A 24,161-nucleotide genomic window follows, 5' to 3' on the forward strand; every position below is an offset into this window, starting at 1 on the left:
GGGAGTTGAAAGTCCGTGTTGCCCAGCTACAGCTCCAAAACATCACTGCTCTAGAGGAGATCTGCATGGAGGATGGGCCAACATACCAGCAACAGTGTGTGCCAACCTTGTGAAGACTTACAGGATACGTTTGACCTCTGTCATTGCCAACAAAGGATATACAGTACTTCACTTTTTCCAAAAAATGCCTATGCAGGTAAGAGAGAATTGCAGATAAAAGCAAACTGCAAACCTCCCAACGTTTTGAGGTGGGAACGAGGTACACCTATTAGCAAATGTATGTAGGCATACGACACACCCCCTGCCATGCCCCCTGAAAGGAGAATTATACAGAAAAATTTGTTAAACCCACAAGTGCTTTTTTTACAACTACTATTCCTTTATACTGGCCTTTGAAGTTTACAAATGCAATTTAAATTTGGATGAAAGGTTTAGCACTGAGAAACACTTTTTGATAGATAAATAGTGCATTCTATATACAACTATACAGATCAGACCAAAATGAGGGACAAATTAGGAGGAAGGAGGAACAGAGGGACTTTGTTCCAAATGAGCGACAGTCCTTTGGAATCAGGGACAATTGGGAGGTGTGAAACTGTGCAGCTCTCAGTAAATAATGTCCTTCTTATAGTTGTAGACCATTTATGTACCTCACGAAGCCTGGCTGAAAAACTCCCACAGATGACATCATCCCATCCTGCCTTGTTTCTGGGATGTTGGCTGGACACTCCCAACTGATACAGATCCCCGTGTATGCACTCCCACTCCCCTGTAACAGCAGCTCTGAGCTTGGCAATGCTGCAATAGAAGATAATGGACCACACAAATGCCTAGGGATTTGACAGCTCGCTCCTGTTATGGCGGAGGTGAGCAGAACAGCTGGGAGTATCTTAGCAATTTCCTAGCAGCAAAGCATGATGGGATGATGTCATGTGTAGGAGTTTTTCCGTTAGGCTTCATGAGGTACATATTACTCAAAAATAAGTTAATTTTTGTCATGAAATCAATATACACAAATATAAAAAAACACATTATATTCAACAAAGTCTAATAAAGTTTTTTTGTGCAATGTTTGAATCTATTTTGAATAATCACAACCACCTGTAAATCCCAGAAGGAAGTAGTGTTCTAAGGATATCCATGCCACCAGTATTCACACACTTCTTACCAGATTGATAGGATTCCAAACAAATGAGATAATAAGAGCTCAGCTGACGTACAGCCATACACCATGAGATGCACCTCCAATCATTGAGATCGCATATAACTCTATGACTCCACAGTAATGCTTCCTGTACGGCTCCTCATAGGCATCCAGTTTAGGGTTCAAAGGAGAGGAAGAACAAAATCTCATAGTGCGACCAGTAAAAAAAAAGAAACAACGTATATTATGTTCTTGCACGCATGATGAAAAGGATGGGTAAAATCACAGAAACAGTATAAATCAAAGATGGCGCTGCTGGAACTTCCACGGGTGCGTGTGATGACATCACAGGCAGTAAGCTCCACTCACAGCTACAGGTGGTTGTGATTATTTATAATAGATTCAAACTTTATTATTCACTTTGTCAGACTTTATTGAATATATTTGTTCTCTTTGATGTTGTTTACATGTATACTGATTTCATGACACAAAATAATGTTTTTAAGTGATAAAAATATTACTCATCCCAACTATTTTTAAGTAATATTTTTCCTATCTTGTTTTCTGATTTTTTTGTGTGCAGCTATTAGATGTTCACTTTATGCACTAAGTGCAGGAATATTCTTCTGTTTATATTCATGAGGTACATAAATGTCCCACACCTAAAGGGCATTATCCAACTTTACTCAAAGCTGCACAGTTGTTTTTTTATCTATAGGCACCCCTTACCTACATAGGATGTTTTTAGGTAAAGGTGAACTAACCCTTTAACAAAGGCCCATCCTAACAACATGAGTCCTGGTATGAAATGAGGACTATTTGCCATTGAAATGCCCCCTCCTTCCCTTCTTCCTATGGAGGGCTGATAAGTTACTGCTCTCTCACATGTGTAGTTCTCTGTCCTCCATTACCAAATCTATAGAAAGTCAATGTGATTATATTTCCCCTACAGGATCCTGGGAGATGATCCAATTCCCAACCTCTGATGAATGACTTATTTAATCTACTCAGTAATGGATATTTTATGAAGTAATTATTATTATTATTATTATACATTATTTATATAGCACTAAAAGGTATGCTCAGCACTGTACATTTTAGTGGGGACAGTACATGAGACAATACAGTAACAAAACAAAACACGAGGGGTTCGAGGGCCCTGCTCTTTGGAGCTTACAATCTAGGAGATTAGGTTCAGTACCTTAACAACTCACTAGTTTAGGACTATGGACAGGTAAGTAGGACACAGTTCCCCCCTCCCTCCCCCCAATGTTCTGACTTTCTCCTGTAAGAGTCTCCTACCTATCAGAGCAGCCCAGTATCTGGTATTTAAGAAGCTCCCACTCTTCAAGGACTGGAGGATATAAATATGATATCAGCATGGTCTGGTCCATCAGATGGTGGACTGTATGGTAGCGCAGTGTTTCTCAACCTTTTTCAGTCAAGGCACCCTTTAAAATTATGGACAGTCCCGAGGCACCCTTTAAAATTATGGACAGTCCCGAGGCACCCTTTAAAATTATGGACAGTCCCGAGGCACCCTTTAAAACTATGGACAGTCTTGAGGCACCCTTTAAAATTATGGACAGTCTTGAGGTACCCCATTCTAAAATGTGATACCTCAAGACTGTCCATAATTGTAAAAGGGAACCCCATTCTAAAATGTGAAAAACTACTCTAATAGTTTTATATAACGCAGCAACATCCACACATGTAGGACACCCAACATTAGAGGTGATTTATTCTTCCAAAGCAAATACACTTTTGCACCCTGGTACTGACTAGTATTCCATGGGTTATCCTCTCCCTCAGTTTTTCTCTATCACTTAGCTAATGTGACCCCAGCACTGATGGAGAGGGGTGAGGGAGGGTCAAAATAGGATGCTGTGCAGGCAGCTGACATCCTCCTTATCAACTGATGTCATTGGTTGTCAGGATGCTGGCAGATAGAAGGTGCACAATGCAAACCTGTGGCTTTGTGTAACTAAAAGGCTCCACCCACTGACTTGAATACAATTTTTCTGCAATTTTTAGACATTTTGCCAAGGCACCCCTGAAGACACCTCAAGGCACCCTGGTTGAGAAAGGCTGCCCTATAGTGATGGGCAGCATAGATATAGATATACAGGGGGGACAATATGTTTGTCTCTTCTATTATTTATAGGGAAAAGAAGAGCCCAGCAGTATAAATCCCCAGAGTGTAAAAAGTGGATTGTGGAGAATTACCGGTGGAGCCCATTGTCCATGTGTCTTGTATCTCTTTTTATACGATTCAACATTATAAATAATACAATGATCATCACCAACACTTTCCATTATTATCTATAAAGTATAGAATGTGTGTTACCCCCGACCAGGAAAATCATCCAAAATCTGCTCCACAATGCAGCCCAGTCGTCGTAAATGCTCCACACAAAGATCTACTTTAAAATCGGGTAGAGTGGCACACAGTCTTGTCTCCAATCTGGTCAGAGTCCGATTTGTAGAAACAACCGAGTAGAGACTCTGACAGCACAATAATGTTCCAGAACAATGAACAATTCTGGGGAGAGAAAACAAAATATTAGCATCATTTTCCTTTTCTAGCAGAAGTGTGACCAACCCCTGACCAAGAAAAGCTGCTCCATTAGCTGACCAACAGAAGTCTGTGGTGGACATGGAACAAGGTTGCTTATCACTGACCATTGCCTATTAGACAGAGTTTTACAAGGCTTTTAAGTGACCTTAGACATTAATTTATATGAGGATCAGTATAATAATAAAAGCTAAATTTCTTTGGTTCTGCATTCCCTTATGATAAGAGTGTAGTGCCAAGGAAATCCATATATCTAGAATCAAACAAAATTATAGTGGTGGGTTTGAATATGTACTGTTGCCATTGCAGTTTGAATTGCATTGTAGTTAGCCAATGCAAAAATCAACATTCAGGGACTTTTTAGGTGTCAAGCACATTCTCAACAAACTCAAAGCAATATTTTCATAAAAATCTCTTTTTTATATAACATATAAAACTTGGTGTCTTAAATACATACTCCCATATACAGTGCAGAGGTATAACGTACATTAACCTTACAGATATTATCCATATATAGTATGCTACCCTTTCCTCAGCTATTATATTAGTGAGAGTATCATACGCTCATCCAAGATGTAACAGTTGTCACCAGTGAATAGTGGTAGATCTTTGACACATTTTACAGATACTAAAGGATCTGCTTCATCCAAAATAATATGGAGAACATATCTGGAAATAGACATATGAGTAGATATCACATACAGTATGAGTACAATATTATCACAAATGAGCAAATATTTTCATATAGAGTACATACATTATATTGTCAAAAGTATTGGGCCGGCCCTCCAAATCATGTGATTCAGGTGTTCCAATCCCCTCCATGGACACAGGTGTATACAATCAAGCCCCTAGGCATGCAGACGGCTTCTACAAACATTTGTGAAAGAATGGGTCGCTCTCAGGAGCTCAGTGAATTAAAGCGTGGTCCTGTGATAGGTTGTCACATGTGCAATAAGTCCATCTGTGACATTTCCTGGCTACTAAATATTGCAAGCTCAACTGTTAGTGGGATTGTAACAAATAGTGATCGGCCGAACACCTCCTCCTTTTCAGATCTCGGTCGAATATTTGAACCTATCGAAAATTCAACTGTGAACTTCGAACAGGGACAATTTACTGAGCGGTATCTTACCACATCTGAGTATGTGGTATGTACAGGACACCGGGAATTTGTACTGGATGTCAGATACATTTCCCCGATATTTGGGGTTTGACCTCCAAAAAGCCATTTGTAAGCAGAAGTAACATTTAAAGTGCCATGTTTGCATGTCCTGGGTCAGGGCTGCACAAGCTTTGAAAATCACAGAAGGTGACATGGAAGAGATTATAAAAGCCCTGGCCAATCATCGCCATGAGGATACAATGGCCCAGCAACAAGAAACTACTCGCTTGCTGGTCGCTCAGTTCACACTCCAGCAAGAAATCACTTAAGCACATGTGACTGCTTTAGAGAAAGCAGTGCTGCATCTCGTACAGGGTCAGGAACAAACAGTTGTTGCCCCTAGCAACCAGGTCACCATGAGGGCCAGCCACTACCTGCAAAATTTGATGCCAAGTGATGATGTGGAGGCATTTATGGCTTCTTTTGAAAGAACAGCAGAAAGAGAGGGATGGCCCCAAGACCAGCAGGCTAATATTGTTGCTCCTTTCCTCATGGGGGATCCCCAAAAGGCCTATTTTGATTTGTCATTTGCTTATGCCAAGGACTACAAATAGCTGAAGGCAGAAATCTTGGCCTGCCTTAGAGTGAGAACTGCTATGCGAGCCCAAAGGGTATACCGCTGGAGGGACCACCCGGGCTGTCCACCAAGGGCTCAGATACATGACTTGAGTCAGCTGGTCAAGAAATGGCTGCAGCCCAAGATGTTGACTGGTCCCCAGATGGTGGATTGGGTCATGTTAGACCGGTACCTGAGGTTGCTGCCAAATGACCTTCAGCGCTGGGTGAGTCATGGGGACCCCAAGACAGCATATGAACTAGTGGAAATGGAGATATACTGTGTGGTAGAGGATATATTGGGACCTGCTAAATCTTGAGGACCCTTACCAGTGAGGAGAGCCAAGCCACCCATAAACCAGGGAGTCAGCACTCAGGAGAGCCAAGGAGCGACCAGCCCAAGTCCCAGAGCTCTGCTCTGGCCTGAAGGAATGAGGGCATGCTCTGCTGGTGGTGTCACTCCCGGGGTCATCTCCAGGCCCACTGTCCCTTGCAGGAGGAGCCCATGGAGTGTAGTGCTCTACGGAGGATGTCTTTTTATGCCCAGAAGGTCTGTGCTGCCCACCTGGACCTGACTGCATGGCGGTTTGAATGTGACCTTTGGGTGAACCAGCTTCACGCCAGAGCGCTGTTGGACTCCAAAAGTATGGTAACACTTGTGGGTACCAGGGTAGCTAGAGAGGTGGGTCCAGCAGCGAGAACTCTGAGAGTGGTATGCATACACCAAGGAATACCCACTGTTGTGCCTGTGGCACAATTATCCAGGAGGTTGGGGTAGTACCTGACCTCTTCCATGATATTATTATAGGAAAAGACTACCATTTATTTGTTGAACTTTGGGACTATGTGAGCCATGGACTACTGGGACAGTCAGACTTCTTTGTTCACTTTAAGGAACTGGACACCAAGACTATAGAGGACACTGATAGAGTTGCATCTGGGGCAGATGGTCCACCAGCTAAGGAGGCCCCTGAGGGGCAGGTCGTGGCTGGGGAAAACATAGGAAGCCTCTCCTCTGCAGGTTATATCCAAGAAAGATGAGGAAGAGAGCTCCTCTAGTCTTGCCCATCCTGATTTCGAGGTGTCATGGGTGCAATTTATGCTGCCCAAAAGAGGGATCCCACATTGAAAAATGCCTGGGAACAGGTTCTTATAGTTAATGGAGTGTCACAAGTACCTGAAGCTGAAAAAAGCTTCAGCAGTTCATGTCCCATCTGCCAGCTGACTGCGCCAGTGCCCTACTTGAGAAACCTGTTGGTGCCATTGCCCATGATTGAGGTGAGGTACCATTTGAGTGTATTGCAATGGATTTAGTGGGCCCTTTTGTGAAATCATCTCAGGGCCACCAATACATCCTTGTGGTACTCGATTATGCCACCAGGCACCCAGAGACCATTCCTCTAAGGCAGACTACTTCAAAAGAAAGGGAATCGTTTAATATGTTCTCAAGGACAGGATTCCTGAAGGGCACCCCATTTATGTACGGGTAATGGCAGATCTGTGCAAGTTGTACCAAATCAAACAGCTGCACACATCTGTCTATCATCCACAGGCAGATGGGCTGGTAGAGCGGTTCAATAAAACTCTCAAGTCAATGCTTAAAAGGGTTGTGCAACAAGATGGTAAATACTGGGATTATCTACTCCCAGCATTGATGCTTGCTATTAGAGAAGTGCCCCAGGCATCCACAGGATTTTCCCTGATTGAATTGGTGTACGGGCGAACACCACAGGAACTTCTTAAAATAGTGAAGAAAACGTGGGAAAGCAAGTCCTCTCCTCAAAAGACAGTTGTAGAATATATAATTCAAATGAGAGAGAGGATCACCAAGGTGATGCCTCTCGTCAAGGAGAACATGCAAAATTTGCAGGAGGCACAAAGAAAGGTGTACAACCGGTCTGCCAAACCTAGACAGTTCTAGGTTGGGGATCGGGTGGCTGTGCTACCTGCAGTAGAAAGTAAGTTCCTTGCCAGGTGGAAGGGGCCCTTTGATGTGGTAGAAAAGGTTGGGGAGATTAACTAAGATACACCAACCTAGGAAGAGGAAGCCCTATAAGATATACCATATAAATCTTCTAAATCCTTGGAAGGACCGTGAGCAAGGAGTTTCCCTGGCTGAAGTTTGTTCTAAGTCCCCGTTAGGGGAGAACTCAGTCCTAGTTTCCAACTGCCTATCAAAGCCACAAACACAGCAGGTAAAGGAGTTCTTACAGAGGAATAGAGAGAAGTTCTCAAGACTGCTAGGTCTCACCTGGGTTATTGAACATGATATTGTCATGGAACCTAATGTGAAAGTTCGAGTGAAACCCCATGTGACATAAATGTACAGATTTGAGTAGCTGAAATGTGACCTGTAGCAATATGTAATTTGCAATTTCTGTAACTTTTTATACCTTGTACATATTTTATGTACCGCCCACTTTCGGGATATTAAATCTTAAAATTAATAAGTGACTTCTGTGTACTTAAGCGGGCTCATATCTTCGGAGAGATTAGATTATATTGTATTCTAGTGTCTTTATTTGCTCGGTCAAGCTCATTGTCAATCTGTATGCAATTGCACTGCATGTTGGCAGATTGCATGCAGATTGTAAAGGTAACTGTCATGTTTCCCATGACTGTCATGTTGACTGTCATATACCTTTAAATGTTTTCAATGTTTTGTCTCTGCTCCTCCCTTTCCTTTAGATTAGCTAATGTTGCATAGATAGCCCTTCCCAGAGATGCATTGCAACAGCCTCATGGCAAGAAGCAGAAACAGCATGTTCTTTTGACCTATCAAATGTTTATTGTTGTAAGATTCTCTCAGTTTATGGAAAAAACTTCACAAGATCTGCAAAATATCATTCTGATTGAGTCAATGACTGTGGACCCCAACTGAGGTTGAAGTTATCGCTATCTCATCACAACTGTAAGTTACAGAGATCACACTATCAATGCTTAGATTGGACACACAGAACAGTTGAAAGAACAGTGGAATGCTTTATAAGAATCCTTGCTAACTAGTATACACAGTGAGATGTTACATGGATACTGGATATAACTGCTATAGAGAGTGCAGCCACCTCTACACAAGTCTGTACATGCCTCCAAGTATATCTCAGCATAACACTCATCAGTGTCAGGACAAATTATTGATGTGAATGTTTTGCAACTGCAAGTTTATGCTCTGCATGTGTACACAGTACAACACAACTCTTGTCTGTGAACATATAAGAAAGAAAAAGAAAATATTCCTGCAATTATTGCATTAAAACCTGAACTCAGCCACAGAAGAAGTTATACATTTCTCTGTAAACGTTCTATCAACCCTTCTCCTTGCTAACATGATGTTTCAGGAAAGTGATATACAGTCTGGGGAAACTAATACACAAGCACAATCAGAGCTTTATCCAGAGCAGGACTTAGATAAAAGAGAAAAACCCTTAAGATATCCATCTTGGAAAGTGCAAGAGAATTTCAATACTGATAAAGAATTGCTGTCTAATATTAATGACTTACGGTCTAATACTGTTAAACGCATGTCTGCCCCTCCCCCAACAATCTCATGAGTCATTACAACTAGAGGGCGCTATCCAGCAATTGAATGTTGCCTCTGAGAATTATAAAAGACTGTGCTACATATATTGCTCTGTTAAAGCCGTACAACACTCAGGAGTCATTGGAAGAATTAGTGAGATTTGAGGAGCTCAATTTTGAAAGAGACAATTTAGTGGTGCGAACAAAGACAACGGCAGAAGTGAGAATAGCACAGCTCCATGAATCAAGGTCTTATCACTCTGCATCTACTAGACACTCAAGATCTTCCAAATCTATACAATCAAGATCTTCCAAATCCATACAATCAAGATCTTCTACACTCAGTCAACAACTGATAAAAAAAATAAGCAGGTGGGTGCAGCGCTGTAAAATTATAAATAATACATAAAATAAAATGTAATAAAATGCTAAAAATACTATAAAAACAAGTGTCCCTGTGTGCATAGATTATTATGAATAACACACTTTGGTGCAAAACACATTAAAGTGCAAAGTGTAAAGTCCACACATAAATTATATATGTCACTGTGTCGTGACTATTCAGTAATATTCGTGAGTGCCCAGTCTACAATATCCCAGTGTTGACAGGATCATGAGGATCTCTTATGATGAATATAAACGTGGTGATATCCAAAATGATATAGGACTGCGCACTCACCAGATGCACAATCAATATGCGCATGTAAGAGATAACCCCTCTTAAGGTTTGAATCCAGGAAACCCTCTGGAAACCCTCTGGAATGTGGTCTGGTCTATTCTCATATAAACAGTAGCATATGAGCTCTGGGTAATATAGAGAAAGGAAGCAGCCAGCATAGAAGAGGAAAAACCTCAAATCCTCCAAAGTATGTCAATAAAACAGTAAAAATACGGTGCTAAAATGTGAAAAAGATAAACAGATAAGCTAATACACAACTGAAGTAAAGTCTTAAGTATAGTTCATAAGGTGCAGTGTGACAATAGTGGTTCAATGAGTAACTGTATAACTTTCGTGACTCCCGTGGCTGTGAAGAATGAGCATACAATGCACTAACCAGATAGCACAAGTTCTTGTGCGTTGGAGTATATAAGACCTACTCCAAGGTGCTCTGGGGACAGGAACTCTGCATGTGGATGAAGTAGTCAGGTGGGGGTGCATCACCAGATGTCATCCAACCAGGGCAGGTTGCCTCTCTCCAGCAGTGTGTGAACACATCAGGTTAACTATATCCTGCAGTATGGATTTCAGCCATCGGGGGGGATCATACATTCAAGTGTGAATCCACTTTAAAAGCACCTTCAGGGGAAGGGAGCTCAAGATACCAAAAAATGAGCCCAGAAGAGAGAAAACTCCAATAGTGTAGTATTTTTAATTGACAAATGGAGTAACATCAAAGTCAATAATCCATGATAAAAGGGGGTCTCCCTAACGCGTTTTGTGTAATAACACATTTTCAAAGGGAGAGAACCCTGTCTCATGTGGGTCTTTATATATAATAAGGCACGCATGCGCCGTTTTGCGATCCCGCGCATGCGCACTAGGCAACAGCGGTGGCAATATTGCTGGCTATAATTATTTTTATCCACCAGATGTCTGCCCCTCCCCTCCAACCATCAGAAGAGTGCCTGTTCCCCCAAACAGTTTAAGTGTGCCTATTTGTCCCAAAGTAGCAGTATAGTGCCTGTTCCCCTGACCATCAGAAGAGTCCTCATTCCTCTGACCATCATAAGAGTGCCCATCCCCTAACAGTCTTAACAAGTGTTCATTTCTTGATTAACCACCTCCCGCCCGCCATATAGTCCAATGACGGGCACAAGGTGGTTCTCTCATTCTGGGAGGATGTCATATGACGTCCTCCCATTCTCACCGCGCATGTGCGACTCAGGGAGCGCGCAGCACGGCGTTCGGCTGTGCACTGTGTCCCTTGGACACAGCGGATCACCGATCTACGGAAAGAGCCGAAGATGTCGGCTCAGTCATGTGATCAGCTGTGTCCAACCACAGCTGATCACAAGTAAACAGGGAAATGCTGGTTATCGGCATTTCTCTCCTCTTGAGCTGTCACGCTGACAGAGGAGGGGAGAGGAGAGCCGGTAATCGGCATTCCACAGAGGGGACATATACACTGATCATCAGGGCACTGATGATCAGTGTGCCCTGATGATCAGTGTGGCCCCAGAAGTGCCACCTCTCAGTGTCTATCAGTACCAGCTGTCAGTGCTGAACAGTGCCACGTGCCAGTGCCCATCAGTGCCACATCAATGCCACATATCATTACCTACTAGTGCACATCAATGCCACATATCAGTGCCCATCTGAGCTGCCTTTCAGTGTCACCCATCAGTGCCAGTAAGTGCCACCTATCAGTGCTTCCAATCAGTACTGCCTATCAGTGCCAGTCAGTGCCGCCTATCAGTGCCAGTCAGTGCCACCTATCAGTGCCAGTCAGTGCTGCCTATCAGTGCTGCCTTTCAGTGCCCATCAGTGATGCCTGTCAATGCCCATCAGTGCACACCTACCAGTGCCTCCTCATCAGTGCCCATCAGTGTCACCTATCAGTGTCCATCAGTGCAGCCTATCACTGCAGCCTCATTAGCGCACATCAGTGAAGGAGGAAAATCACTTATTTACAATATTTTATAATAAAAACTAAGAAAAAACATTTTTTTTTCAAAATTTTCATCGGTTTTTGGTTTGTTTAAGAAAAAATAAAAAAATCCCAAGGTGATTAAATACCACCAAAAGAGAGCTCTACCTGTCACAAAAAAATGATAAAAATGTCATATGGGTACAGTGTTGCATGACCGCGCAATTGTCATTCAAAGTGTGATAGCACTGAAATCTGGAAATTGGCCTGGGCACGAAGGGGGTATAAGTGCCCTGTAGGCACGCGGTTAAAGGATGTTTGCCTGTTCCCTGGGGTTTATACTAGGGTCTTGTAGTTTAATGCATAATTTACAATATACTGTAATTCTCATCTCAGGTCCTTCAGGGTACAGCACAACTCTGAGTCCCTCATATTAGGGCAGCACAGTGGCTAAATGGTTAGCACTTCTGCCTGACAGCACTAGGGTCATTGGTTCAAATCCCAACCATGGCACCACCTGCCTGGAGTTTGCATGTTCTCCCTGTGCTTGCGTGGGTTTCCTCTGGGTTCACCGGTTTCCTCCCATACACCAAAGACATGCTGGTAGGTGAATTGGCTCCTGTCTAAATTGGCCCTAGTATGTGTATGTATGAATGTGAGTTAGGGACCTTAGATTGTACACCCCTTGAGGGTTAGGGACTGATGTGAATGTACAATATATATGTAAAGTGCTGCGTACATTGACAGCGATATATAAGTACCTGAAATAAATATTACAGTTTACTCCAGATTTATGAAGATTATTGCATGACTTTTTAGGTCTTTCATTGTAAAGCTCACATTTCAGAGTTCCTCACCATCAAACATCACTCCAAAGTCCTGTAAATTGTATAGATTGTAATATAATTCTCACCTTAGGTCTTGCAGCGTACATCCTGGATCTTGGAGTCCCTCACACAGACGTTTTATTCCTGAGTCCTGCAATGGATTTCCCGATAAATCCAGTTTTCTGAGAGATCGGTTTGTGATAAGAACAGAGTGGAGATCTTCACAACACAAAGAAGTTAAACGACATTTTTGGAGGCTGCAAAGACAATATAAATGTGCAATGTAAATGCAGGCCATTGGATTGTGTAGAAATCTTCACTGCAAGGCTGCCCTGTCCTCTTCTTGCTGCTGAACTTCCAGAGCTGTGGGCGTTAACAGCTTTGGGTCTGTAGTCTCAGATAAAGATGATCTGATGCAGACATACCCCCTCCTGCCTTCTCTTCTATTAACTACTTGCCAACCGCAGGTAGCCAAATGACAGCTACACTGCGGCCGGCCAGTTCTGGGAGGGCGTCATATGACGTCCTCCCAGAACACGCTCTCCTGCGCGCACCCGGGGGCACACCCCCAGTGATCTCCGTGATCGCTGTGTCCTACGGACACAGCTGATCACGTGATGTGGTAAAAGGCCAATAACAGCAGCCTTTTACCATGTGATCAGCCATGTCCAATGACACGCTGATCACCGGGAAATGCAATTGCCAGTTCTTGGCTGCACTTTCCTCACACTGTCAGAGCGCGAGGAAAGTACTGCCGAGAACCGGCAGTTGTCAGAGCAGGGATCGGCACTGATCATCAGGGCACTGATAATCAGTGCCCTGATGATTGGTGCCCAGCAGTGCCTCCCACCATTTCCGCCCACCTGTGCTCATCAGTGCACCCACCTGTGCCCATCAGTGCATCCAACCATGCCCAGCAGTGCCACCTACCAGTGCCACCTACCTGTGCCCACCAGTGCCACCTACCTGTGCCCACCAGTTCCACCCACCTGTGCCCATCAATGCAGTGCTGCCAGTCAGTGACACCAGTCAGTGTCCAGCAGTTGCGCCAGTCAATGCCTAGAAGTGCCGCTAGTCAGTGCCCAGCAGTTATGCCAGTCAGTTGTACCTATCAGTGCTCTCTATCAGTACCCATCATCAGTGCCGCCTATCAGTGCCACCTACCCGTGACACCTCATTAGTGCTGCCTATCAGTGCCACCTCATTAGTGCTGCCTATCAGTGCCACCTATCAGTGCCACCTCATTAGTGCTGCCTATCAGTGCCCTTCAGTGCTGCCTATCAATGCCCATCAGTGCTGCCTATCAGTGCCCATCAGTGCTGCCTATCAATGCCCATCAGTGCCGCCTATCAGTGCCCATCAGTGCCGCCTATCAGTGCCCATCAGTGCTGCCTCATCAACGCACATCAGTGAAGGAGAAAAATTACTTGTTTGAAAAATTTTATAATAAAAACAAAGACATTTTTTTTTTCAAATTTTTTGCAATTGTTTTGTTTATAGCGCAAAAAGTAAAGTGCCCAGCGGGGAGTAAATACCACCAAAATAAAGCTCTATTTGTGAGAAAAAAATGATACAAATTTCATATGGGTACAATCCTGCATGACTGCGCAATTGTCAATCAAAGTGTAACAGCGCTGAAAGCTGAAAATTGGCCTGGTAAGGAAGGGGGTGTACTGTAAGTGCTCAGTAGGCAAGTGGTTAAGAAAAGTTATTTTACTGATTACATTACCTGTAATACATTCTATGAATGGGAAGAGTCTGATCAGTCACAGGATGCTCTCTCCAATTCACAGATTGTGTTACAGGCAGGGAAATCAGTGAAAGAACTTGGAGAAAAGGGCAGGAAGGGCAGTTCCTGTTAGATCCTCTTTAGCACAGGAAGAAGACAGGGCAGCCTTGTAGTGAGGATTGCTTGATAATCCAGCAGCCTTCACATCATGGGACATACTTCATTACAGGCCAGTAATGGAACTAAAGATGTAGACAATTTTGCTGTTAACTAAACTTCAGCTTTAATAGTCCATATTCCACAAACCCCAAACAAGTGATCATACACACAGGCACAAACAATATCTAGGAACTACAAGTCATTGCGGACAGACTGTCACAACTAGCAGAGACCACACTGCAAATTAGTCCTATTCAAAGTTGATGTTGTTCTCTACTTCCAAAAAAGGACATACCAAACAATATAATCCAGCAAATCAACACAGAGCTGGCAGATATAACTACATCAAAGTTTAACAATCAACTGGCAAAAAAAATAGATTAATATATATTTTTTAAAATAACAAACATGTTATACTTTCCTACTCTGTGCAGTGGTTTTGCACAGAGCAGCCCTGCTCATGGCCCCTCCCTCCCAGCCAAGTGCCCCCGCAGAAAGAAGTTTGCTATGGGGGCACCTAAGCAGGCTCTCCCCCAAGCCACTGCTCTGCATGTACTTTCACACACACAGCTGCAGCTCAGCTGCGCCTTTCTCTCTTCTCATTGACTCACCTTCAGTGATTGACAGAGGGCAATACTAGCTTCTATGTAAGAATCAATCAAGGCTATCCTCATTAAGACCAAGGAGCAAAGGGGAAGAGAAAGGCAGAGGTAAAAAAAATATATAGAAAAATATAAGTAAAAAATTTCAGCTGGGGATGCTCTCGAAATGCTTGCTCAACCTATTTAACCCCAGGGATTTAGCCTAGCTTGTGATGCCACTTGTGTGGCGACATCCTTCTGAGGTGAATAGGTACACTTTATTGGAGAAGTAAACAGGCCCTTATTGTGGGGGAGATACCTTTATTCCCTATATAATGTATTTTTAATACTCTACAGGTATATTGATATGTGATATTGATATGTGTCTAATGTGGAGTGCCCAAGTGTCTGGCATGCCAGTCACTTGACAAAAGAACTCAGTGCTATTGCCACCAGCAGTGGGACTGAATGGTCCTTTAACACCTTTTTCAACTGTTCATCCCAATTTATAACCTATGTACTCAGGTATCATAGGTGAGCACAGACAAACACACATGTGAAAGGGATCAGGAACAGCACTGCCGCAAGGAGCTCCAGTTCACTGCTGCAGATTCCTGGCACCTGCGCCCTTCCACTGTGCTAGAAGTCCATCTCCACTACCAAGGGTGTTTGGACAGGAATTGTGCAAGAAGCCACCCTTTATCTCATCACCCATCATTTTGGGCACCACAGCCAGAGATACTACAGAACAGACAATGTCCCATGGAACAACACCAGAATTCTGATGGACTCCAGCACTGCCCAGCTATGTGCTCATACCGACCCATCCAACTGTTATATATCACATATACTGGATAATGTCAGATACGTACTCTGAGGATCCTCTGCTTCATCCATGGAGTGGACTGGACCATGGCTGCTATGAGATGGCTGCATACAGTGGAGGAGTTTAAAGAGAGATCGAAAGACAGGAGTTTCATTGGTGAACAGGTGGATACCACCATCATTTCTGAGACCTGGGTAAAGATCAGAGGCATCCACAAGGAGCATTTTTCATTGCATTCTTCTAGCACATTGGCCCTATGGGATCTATGTGTTGAGGTGAGGGGGCAATCCAGCTGGTGACGGATTCATTTCCAGAAACCACCTGCATCAGAAGTTGGTATCTGCATATGTTCCACATTTTAGGACTTGTGCTTTACGTGGACTTTTCTTTTGATCTTTGTCATTATCGTTACTATATTTTTTGTATAATTGATTGTCTTTGGGGTTTATATTTGCATACCTTAGTCACAAGGTGCCTATGTCATTCATGTTTGTCTCCCACGTATGGGATTGATTGGACCGGAGGGCATTTCAGTGGTGCATGTTTTTTGTTCCATTATATTTCTATGAAGGTCACTTTTGCACAGTGTCACATCTATGATTATATAGGGGAATATTTAGGACCCTTTTGGTCTCATGGTTAATGTTATTGCATGTTGATATATGCATTTAGGCATTAGGGTCAATATGTTGATGCCATTCTTTCGGCATCTGGGAGTTCACTTTTATCACTGTTAGCCTTCTGCATTTAGGACGGCTTGGCACCATTCACTATTTTTGCATTTATATTACTGACCTTTTCCCTCGATCAGCAGTCTCCTCAATTGGTTCTCACTATTTATTTTCACCAGTTTTTACTAGGCAATACTGGATGTCACTTTCAGACATCTGGGAGCACATATACACCTTATGATATTAGGGACGTTTTTTTCATATTTCTGTTGTACACTTTAATCTCACTGACCATTTTTCATGGTCAGTTTGTGGTTTTATTCTGATTTCTTTCTGGTTTCTTAAAGTTCTATAGTTAATATTTTCACTTGTTTCCACCTATATTGAGCTACACTGTATAATATAATTTATATATGTGGATGAAGTTACAGAATGTTTGGGATAGCGCTACACCATTTTGTTGTATTATACATCTATTTCTATCTAGGCATATAGTCAGGTTATAGCAGCTCCCCCTTTCTTTGGTGCACAGGCAGGTAGCACGGGAGGTCCATCCTATATATTTGTAAACAAGCAGATCCAACATCAGGCTGGGATATAAGAAGCACAGTGTGTCAAGGCATTTCTTGATACATCACAACAAAGATCTGCACTTACCATCAGCAATGATTGTGGAACAAATCCCTGTTTCCAAGAAATACAACAGAATTACAAGATTCTGCAAATGAGAAACTTCCTGGATACGTGGACTGAACACACTTATCCCAGATGGCCTCAATGAGGCCATTGAAACTTTCTAAGAATCATTATATCATTGTTCATCTAGTACATACGCAACTGAACTACTACATCCCCCACTTGAATTTCATGTGTATAAGGCTTCATGCACACAGGATGTTAAAATAAAACTCTCCTAGAAGCCTTCCTCCTGGCAGCAGCATTTTTGCAGAAAAGTATCTAAGCTTTTACAAGCATTTGGGCATGTTTACAAGCATCAAGCACTTTGGCGTTAATTCATTTATTTGGCCAGAATGAATAAGCCTAGCATTAACACACGTTTAGGCGCATTTATCAGCATCAAGCGTTTTTACTGCCAAAGCATTGCTGCTCCTGGACGCACTGACCCTGGGGTTTTTTTTTCTGCTGGTAAACATTACTGCTACTAAAAGCTTCTATGTGCATGGACACATAGGATAGGCAGGGGTGGACTGACAACTCATGGGGCCCCCAGGCAATAGAGGATCATAGGGCCCTTATGTTCTTGCCCACACTCAAACCACACCCCAAAAAGCCTATGAAAGGTACCAGGGACATCTCATGGGGCCCCCTATTAACCCTGGGCCCTAGGGCAGTGCCAGAGAGCCCGAATCGTCCACCCCTGCATAGAGGGCTGTTTGGAAGCAGTAAAAAAAAACCTCCTGACACCCCTAAAAGTGGCTGCAAAAATGTCCTGTGTGCATGAAGCCTAAGGTTGTATGTGCTTACTCATGTGACATTATGACTATGATGGTTTTTAACATATTATCTTACAAACATAATTTAGCCTTTTTAAATACACTAATCATTTCATATTCAGCACCTGCGTTTAGGCTAATCACATCCCTTACAATCACATCCTCACAGGTTACTCTCTCATTTAGGATCCAATGTGAAACTATCCTCGGACAGCAAATTATCAGCTTATATTAACAGCAGAAAATGGAGGCTGGAAGAATGCATGGAAAAGTCTTTTGGACACTACATCACTGACCAGAGAAGACATTCAGGTAGTGAAGTGGAAGAAAAGACTGTCAATGTTTTAGTAGGTAAACATTATAAACACATTACCTATAAGGCAGAGTAAGTGAGGCAATAATAGTCAGGGCAAACACTCAAATACAGATTACCCATAACCTGTGCCTTTAAAACCGCAACCCCAAAGTGGTCTTTAAGGTCTAAGGTGCTATATTAATGGACCATGCTCTTGGACCTGTATAGCATCCTGCAGCTAATTCACCTATTGAACCAAAGAACCAAGAACAATGAATGTAGGATTCATGGCCCAAAGCAAATGTTACAGGCTGGCCCCATCAAGGTACGGATCCATAGGTATATGTTAAGGATTCTAGCTGTCTGAGCAGAGTGGGTTCACAGCTTAGCAGGAGAGCACTGTTCTGCATTCCTGACAAATCCTAGAATAGGAATGGAGCTATGGGGGAAGTATGTTGTACATCGTAACAAGGCATGCTACACAGTGAAGCTAGTAAACTGTCAGAAAAATGACAGCCTGAATCTAGTGCGGTGAACATTGCATGTACACAAAGAGCCTTTGGAGCATACAATGGACATCATCCACATAAAGCCGTATGGTGTGTACTTTATCCCCAACCTGTCCCCATTGAATGTTTGGGCAAGTTCTAACATGCTCAGATAAAGGTTCCATTACAGAAGATGGAAAATGTATTATTTTGCTGTAGCAAGGAATTGAGAGAGATCAGTAAGCTTTTCAATACAATTTCAGAAGCAGTTGTGTCCATAGCCAGATAATTAAAGGATAAGTTCACCTTTTTGGCAAAAATAATAAATGCACATTTTTTTGCAGGAGCCTGGAAAGCATTGCACCAATGATCAGTAGATCGCTGATGCCATGCAGATCTTCTGCAGACTTGTCAGAATATCTGATTGCCATATGGAGATGTACAGCCAAACAGATATATTGACAGGAAGCTTCAATTAACTATCACGGCACTCCACAGCCCCGTGATAGTTCATTGGAAACTACAAGCTGACTGCTGCTAAGGCTGCCGGGACTTGTAGGCACTAATTCACAGAACTCTGTGAATGAGTGACGAGGCCGTGTTGGCAGAGCCCCACATGGCCACGCTGTTTTCAAAATCTGACAGATAGTACAAGGAAACTTCTCCCGTATTACCTGTCAGAGGGAGGAGCAGTGGCTGTGGCAATGGGAACATGTAAAATGTTCCAACAGTGAACTTTTCCTTTAAGCAATGTGTCTTCTGAGTCATCTTCTGTGTATGCCTGTGCTATGTACAGTGTCACAGTATAAACTGCTTTTGGCCCTTTAGAATCAGAGGATGTGAAGAGGGAAGCTGTCTCAGGTATCTTGGTTACCATGCCTGATTGGAGATGAAAATAAATGCGTATCCATGCCATCTAGGTGTTAATGAAAGCAGAAGGAGGTAGGGGAACTGCCATCCCTAAAGGGAGCTGTCACCCTCATTGGCCTTTCCCTTTCTTGTGCTAGCAAACAATTCCACCAGTTTGTGTAGCTTTGCCCAATTGGACCACCACCAAGACATCTCAAATGCATGTCCGCTGTATGAAGGCTCTACAGGGTGAGATAAGAGCAGTGGTTTGAGCAACTTGTTGCCACTGGGAAGTTGGGTGCCAAGTCCAAACTCACATGCAGCATGCCCAGGCCACATCCCCACCTCTTGATTGTATTTTTTTATTGGTGCAAGTCCCTCATGGCAGTGTTGGAGAATTTTTAACATGATTTCACTCAAGCCAAAGGCTTGGAAGTGGATAGTCTTGTTTCTATCAGCTTCTTGAATCTTGTAGAGAGTTAATAAACAATGTGTGGAAATGTGAAAGATATGGTTTGTTATGTGAGAATCAGCAATAAAGACTCTGGTGAACTCTGGGCTATCTTGGTCTAGAGGGTTACATAAAGGTTGGATGGCTGGTATTGACCCTTTTACTGCCACTGATAGTACCCCTACACATGTGGCATGTAATTAAATTCCTGGTTGTTATAACAGCCATGAGTTTGTTTACATTTTTAGAGCAGACTGTGGGCTAAATTGTAGAAGTGACTGTATGGACTGCTTCTATAATGTTTTTTTCTGTGTCTCCCTGTGTGAGTACCCCCCTTTCTTGTTCTCCAATTTCATATACTTCTCCTGGGAGCTCAGGACCAAAAAAATTACACATCAAGATAGTGAACACTAAGAGATAGAGGAATGTCCATTTTACCATCTTGGTAAAGGTAAAAATCCAGTATGTTGCTCTGAAGCAGCAGCAGCGGCAGGGAGCCAGCAGTGGCACAGGTTAGGCACATTTCATTTGATGGTCATGTGATTACACCACAAGAGAAGGGCATTGGAAGCTAAAGAGTCTCCTAGGGGTAACCTATGCATTGGTTACAAATTACGCATGCATCCTCTCAGCTGATTTGGGACTGCCTTGTTGGTACGGGGCCCCATTATAGTTTCAGCAAGCCTAATGTCTTCCAGAAGCCAGGAGATGGGAGCACAGTTAGGAGGGTGCTTGTGTGCCATGTCAGGTACTGAAGACTCTGGACATAGTCCCATCAATATGGTTTTACCAAAAAGGCCAGGCGTGTCAGATGCTTTGGAGCCCACATGTCTGTCTGGTATGGTGGCTAATTCAAAGGCAACTTCTTCAGCTTATGTTCTGAAGATTGATATGGCATCTGCCTTGGCTAGTTTATGGAATAAACTTGCTGGCATGTTTGCCTTCATAGGGCAAGGTTGTAAAAAGAATGGATGATTCCCTACGCCTGTCCAGTTCCCTGTAGTGGATGATGAGTGGGTGGACATACAGTGAAAGGCAAAGGGGCAGAACTTGAAGACAGACACACATTGGATTCCACGTCTGAGGAATCTGAGCCTTAGGAAATCCACAGTTTGACTGTCTCTCAGGTTCAAAGGATGTTAGTGCATTCCTTGACAGAGATGTTTTGGGCTTATTTCAGGTTGCCAATTCTGCACCCATTAAGTTTTCAACTCTGGGATCATTATGTCCACCATATTGTTCCCAGTATTTTCCCTACATCCTTTCTTATAATAGATGCTGCATGCAGAGTGGGATCACCTAGGTAGGGTGTTTGCGGCTCCAAAGAGGCACTTAGAGGAAAAGTTCTCAAAGAAATGGAACATGCTCTCGGTAGATCTCAGCAGTTTCCCATCTATTTATAAATTTGACTTGCCCAGTTGATGACATTCAGGTCTTCAAAGACCTGGCTGTAGCAGCTATTGGTGTCTGTCAGAGTCTTAGGGGATGGATTAAGAACTCTGCAGATGTTAAGGGTAACACCCTGGAGATGTTAACAGAGTTTCCTCTGGCCCCGTTTTGCAGTGGATGCCTAAAAAGGACTTCATTCAGCAAATTTATTTTGGTCTTTTGTACATTCAACTGCATTCAGTTGATGAAAACCTGCTTCAAAGAATTGCTTTGCAAATAGTTGTTGACAGGTTTTCAGTTTGCATAGGAAGCATCTGGATAAATATATCCATAGGATTTCAGGAGGTAAGAGTTCTCTTCTACCTCTCAAGAAAAAGAATAAGTGTCTGGCTCATATGGCAACTGCTCCTTCTATATCTGCATTGGGCTGTTCTAGACAGTCTTTTTGGTGCTCTCAGGCTATGTTCCCTAGAGGGAAGGCTCAGGGCCAGTTTCATAAAAAATCCTGGGCATCTAAGCCAGCTAAGTCAGATTCCATGGCCTCTTCCCAATGAAGGGGTGTCCTCACCGATTCAGCTGAGGGGGCATTTGCTGGCACTTGTAGATGTAGCGAGAGGAGGTTGGATGTTTGTTTGACTCTGCAGTCACTCTTTTTTACAGACTAGAGTTTCAAGAATTTCCTCCTCTGTGATTTTAAGAGGTCAAATGTTTCAATGAATCCACAAAAAAGATAAATGCTATTTCAGGCTCTCGAGCATCTTCTTTCACAAGGGGTGATTGGGCCAGACCCAGAAGCCAAAAGGTTCCTCAGTTTTTACTTGAACCTGGTCATGGTCCTAATGCTAAACAGTGATGTTTGGCCAGTTTTGGACCTCATCAGCCTCAACAAGTCTATCCAGGTCCAGACTTTTCAATAGGGTCAATACACTCAGTGGTATCCATGAGACTTCCTAGCATTTGTGGCCATTAAGGATGTCTATTTTCATGTGTGCAATACAGGACCAGAACTTTTAGTTTGTGGCTCTGCCATTAGGGATGGCCACGGCTCCCCCTAGGTGTTCACAAAATGCTAGCTCAGGGGGTACTCATTCTGTGGTATTTGTTTAATATGTACTATTCTAGGACCTAGCAATCTTATGTGACCCGGTGGGAAGCTAGGGGAAATTTCATCCTAGTAAATATGTGATAGGTCAGATTTTGGCTTTTCTCCAATCCAGAATTGATTTGAAATTAGCCTTGAGTACCATTTAAGGAGCATATTTCAGCCTTGATATTTGTTTACAAGGGCCTCTTCTCCACAACCGTAGCCTGTTGCTGTGGGGGTCTGTGGGTGGGGGCTTATTGGAATCTGGAAGTCCCCTTTAACAAGGTGGCCCCTAGACCCTGGCTCCCCATGTGAACGAGTATGGGGTACATGGTACCACTATCTATTCACAAAAAAGTGTAGGGTAAAAAAGACAGGAGACAGTCTTTGACAAGTCCTTTATTAAAAATATTTTTTTTTAAAAAATGTCCCCTGAAATAAATTCAATGTCAATGTCACGATGCCCACCGCTACTTGAAAAAAGAAAAAAAAAAGCGATCTGCTCACGTTGCTGGATCCCACCATCTGACAGCGGCACCCCCGATGACAGTTCTTAAATACTGTTATGACATCACAAGGGGGCAGGGTTCAGGTGCATTGCTTTGACCAATCACAATGCACTGTCAGGGTGCAGTGCATTGTGGGGTGTGGCTGGAGAACAGCCTGCCAAACGCTCATGTGTTCAGAAAACACACAAATGGGATATGTTCGGGTCAAGCTTAGGTTCGACTCGAACATGTAGCCCAACACTATTTCAGACTTTCATGTTAACCATGATATTGTTTTGTTTGTACTGTTGGCTGCTGCCATTGTGCTATTGCTGGGTGTCCAGTTTGTTCCTATACCTTTATGGGCTCCTTCCAGCATACCTGCCCTTAATCTATCTATTATTAGAGATGGGCAAACACCTCTGGGTTCAGTTGGCAGTAGAGCATTCGAACGGGCCAAAAGTTCGCTGGGAACATCCAACCTAATACAAGTCTATGGGACTTGAATTTGCAAATTCAAAAGTGCCCATTTTAAAGGCTTATATGCATGGTATTGGCCATAAAAGTGGTATGGGGACTTGGGTACTGCCCTGAGGGAGATTAATCAGTGAAAATAATTTTTTAAAAACACCATTTTTAAAGGAACGGTCATTTTTTCATTGCTGAAAGTAAAAAAAAAATCCTTTAAATATCATGTCTTGGGGGTCCCCTTAAAATACCTGCAATGTCAGGACTGACATTTCTTTTTTTAAATAACATGTTTATAAAAAAAAGAACAGAGTGGGGTTTCCCCCCCAAAATCTATACCAGATTTGTTTTTTTATGTATTTTTTGTGTATATTATTTTTGTAAATTATTATTCTTTATGTAATGTTTTTTTTTTTTTTTTTGGAAGGAGAGTGTTTTCCCCTCTGTCTTATATAGTGTGAGGTGGATACTGTGCACAGTGAGACCTCAATGCATTGTGGGTTGTCTGGCAGGTGAACAGTTGGTGCCTCCACACCGCAAACTTTCAGAGTTATTCTTGACAAGTCCAGGATTGAACCCGGCTCTGAAAATTCTAATTATATGTACCTATCATACAGGTGTAGAAAAATGGGCCTTGGGTATTGGTGGTGCCTGAACACTGTATCCCCTCACAGTTACTATTGCTGGGTGCAGGAATAGGCCCTGCAGTTAAAAATTGTTAACAATTAGAGAAAAATGGTGAAAAAAATGAAATTATTATTATTATTATACAGGATTTATGGCGCCAACAGTTTGCTCAGCGCTTTACAATATAACGGGAGACAATACAGCAACAATACAGATCAATACAAGAGGG

General features: G+C 42.8%; 1 protein-coding gene across 1 annotated transcript in view; it reads right to left on the bottom strand.

The window, feature by feature from the left end:
- Nucleotides 1–24,161, bottom strand: part of LOC149438024 (NACHT, LRR and PYD domains-containing protein 3-like) — a 56,745-nt gene that overhangs the window by 17,143 nt on the left and 15,441 nt on the right. Inside the window, exons 3-4 of the mRNA XM_089660317.1 lie at nt 12,460–12,630; nt 3,492–3,686 (exon numbers count right to left, since the gene is read on the bottom strand). Of these exons, the coding sequence (XP_089516443.1) occupies nt 3,492–3,686; nt 12,460–12,630 (366 nt within the window). The remainder of the gene's footprint in view (nt 1–3,491; nt 3,687–12,459; nt 12,631–24,161) is intronic.

The sequence above is a fragment of the Staurois parvus genome, unplaced genomic scaffold, assembly GCF_062004578.1.
Source record: "Staurois parvus isolate SC_StPar_1 unplaced genomic scaffold, SC_StPar_1.0 ptg001224l, whole genome shotgun sequence".
NCBI lineage: Eukaryota > Metazoa > Chordata > Amphibia > Anura > Ranidae > Staurois > Staurois parvus.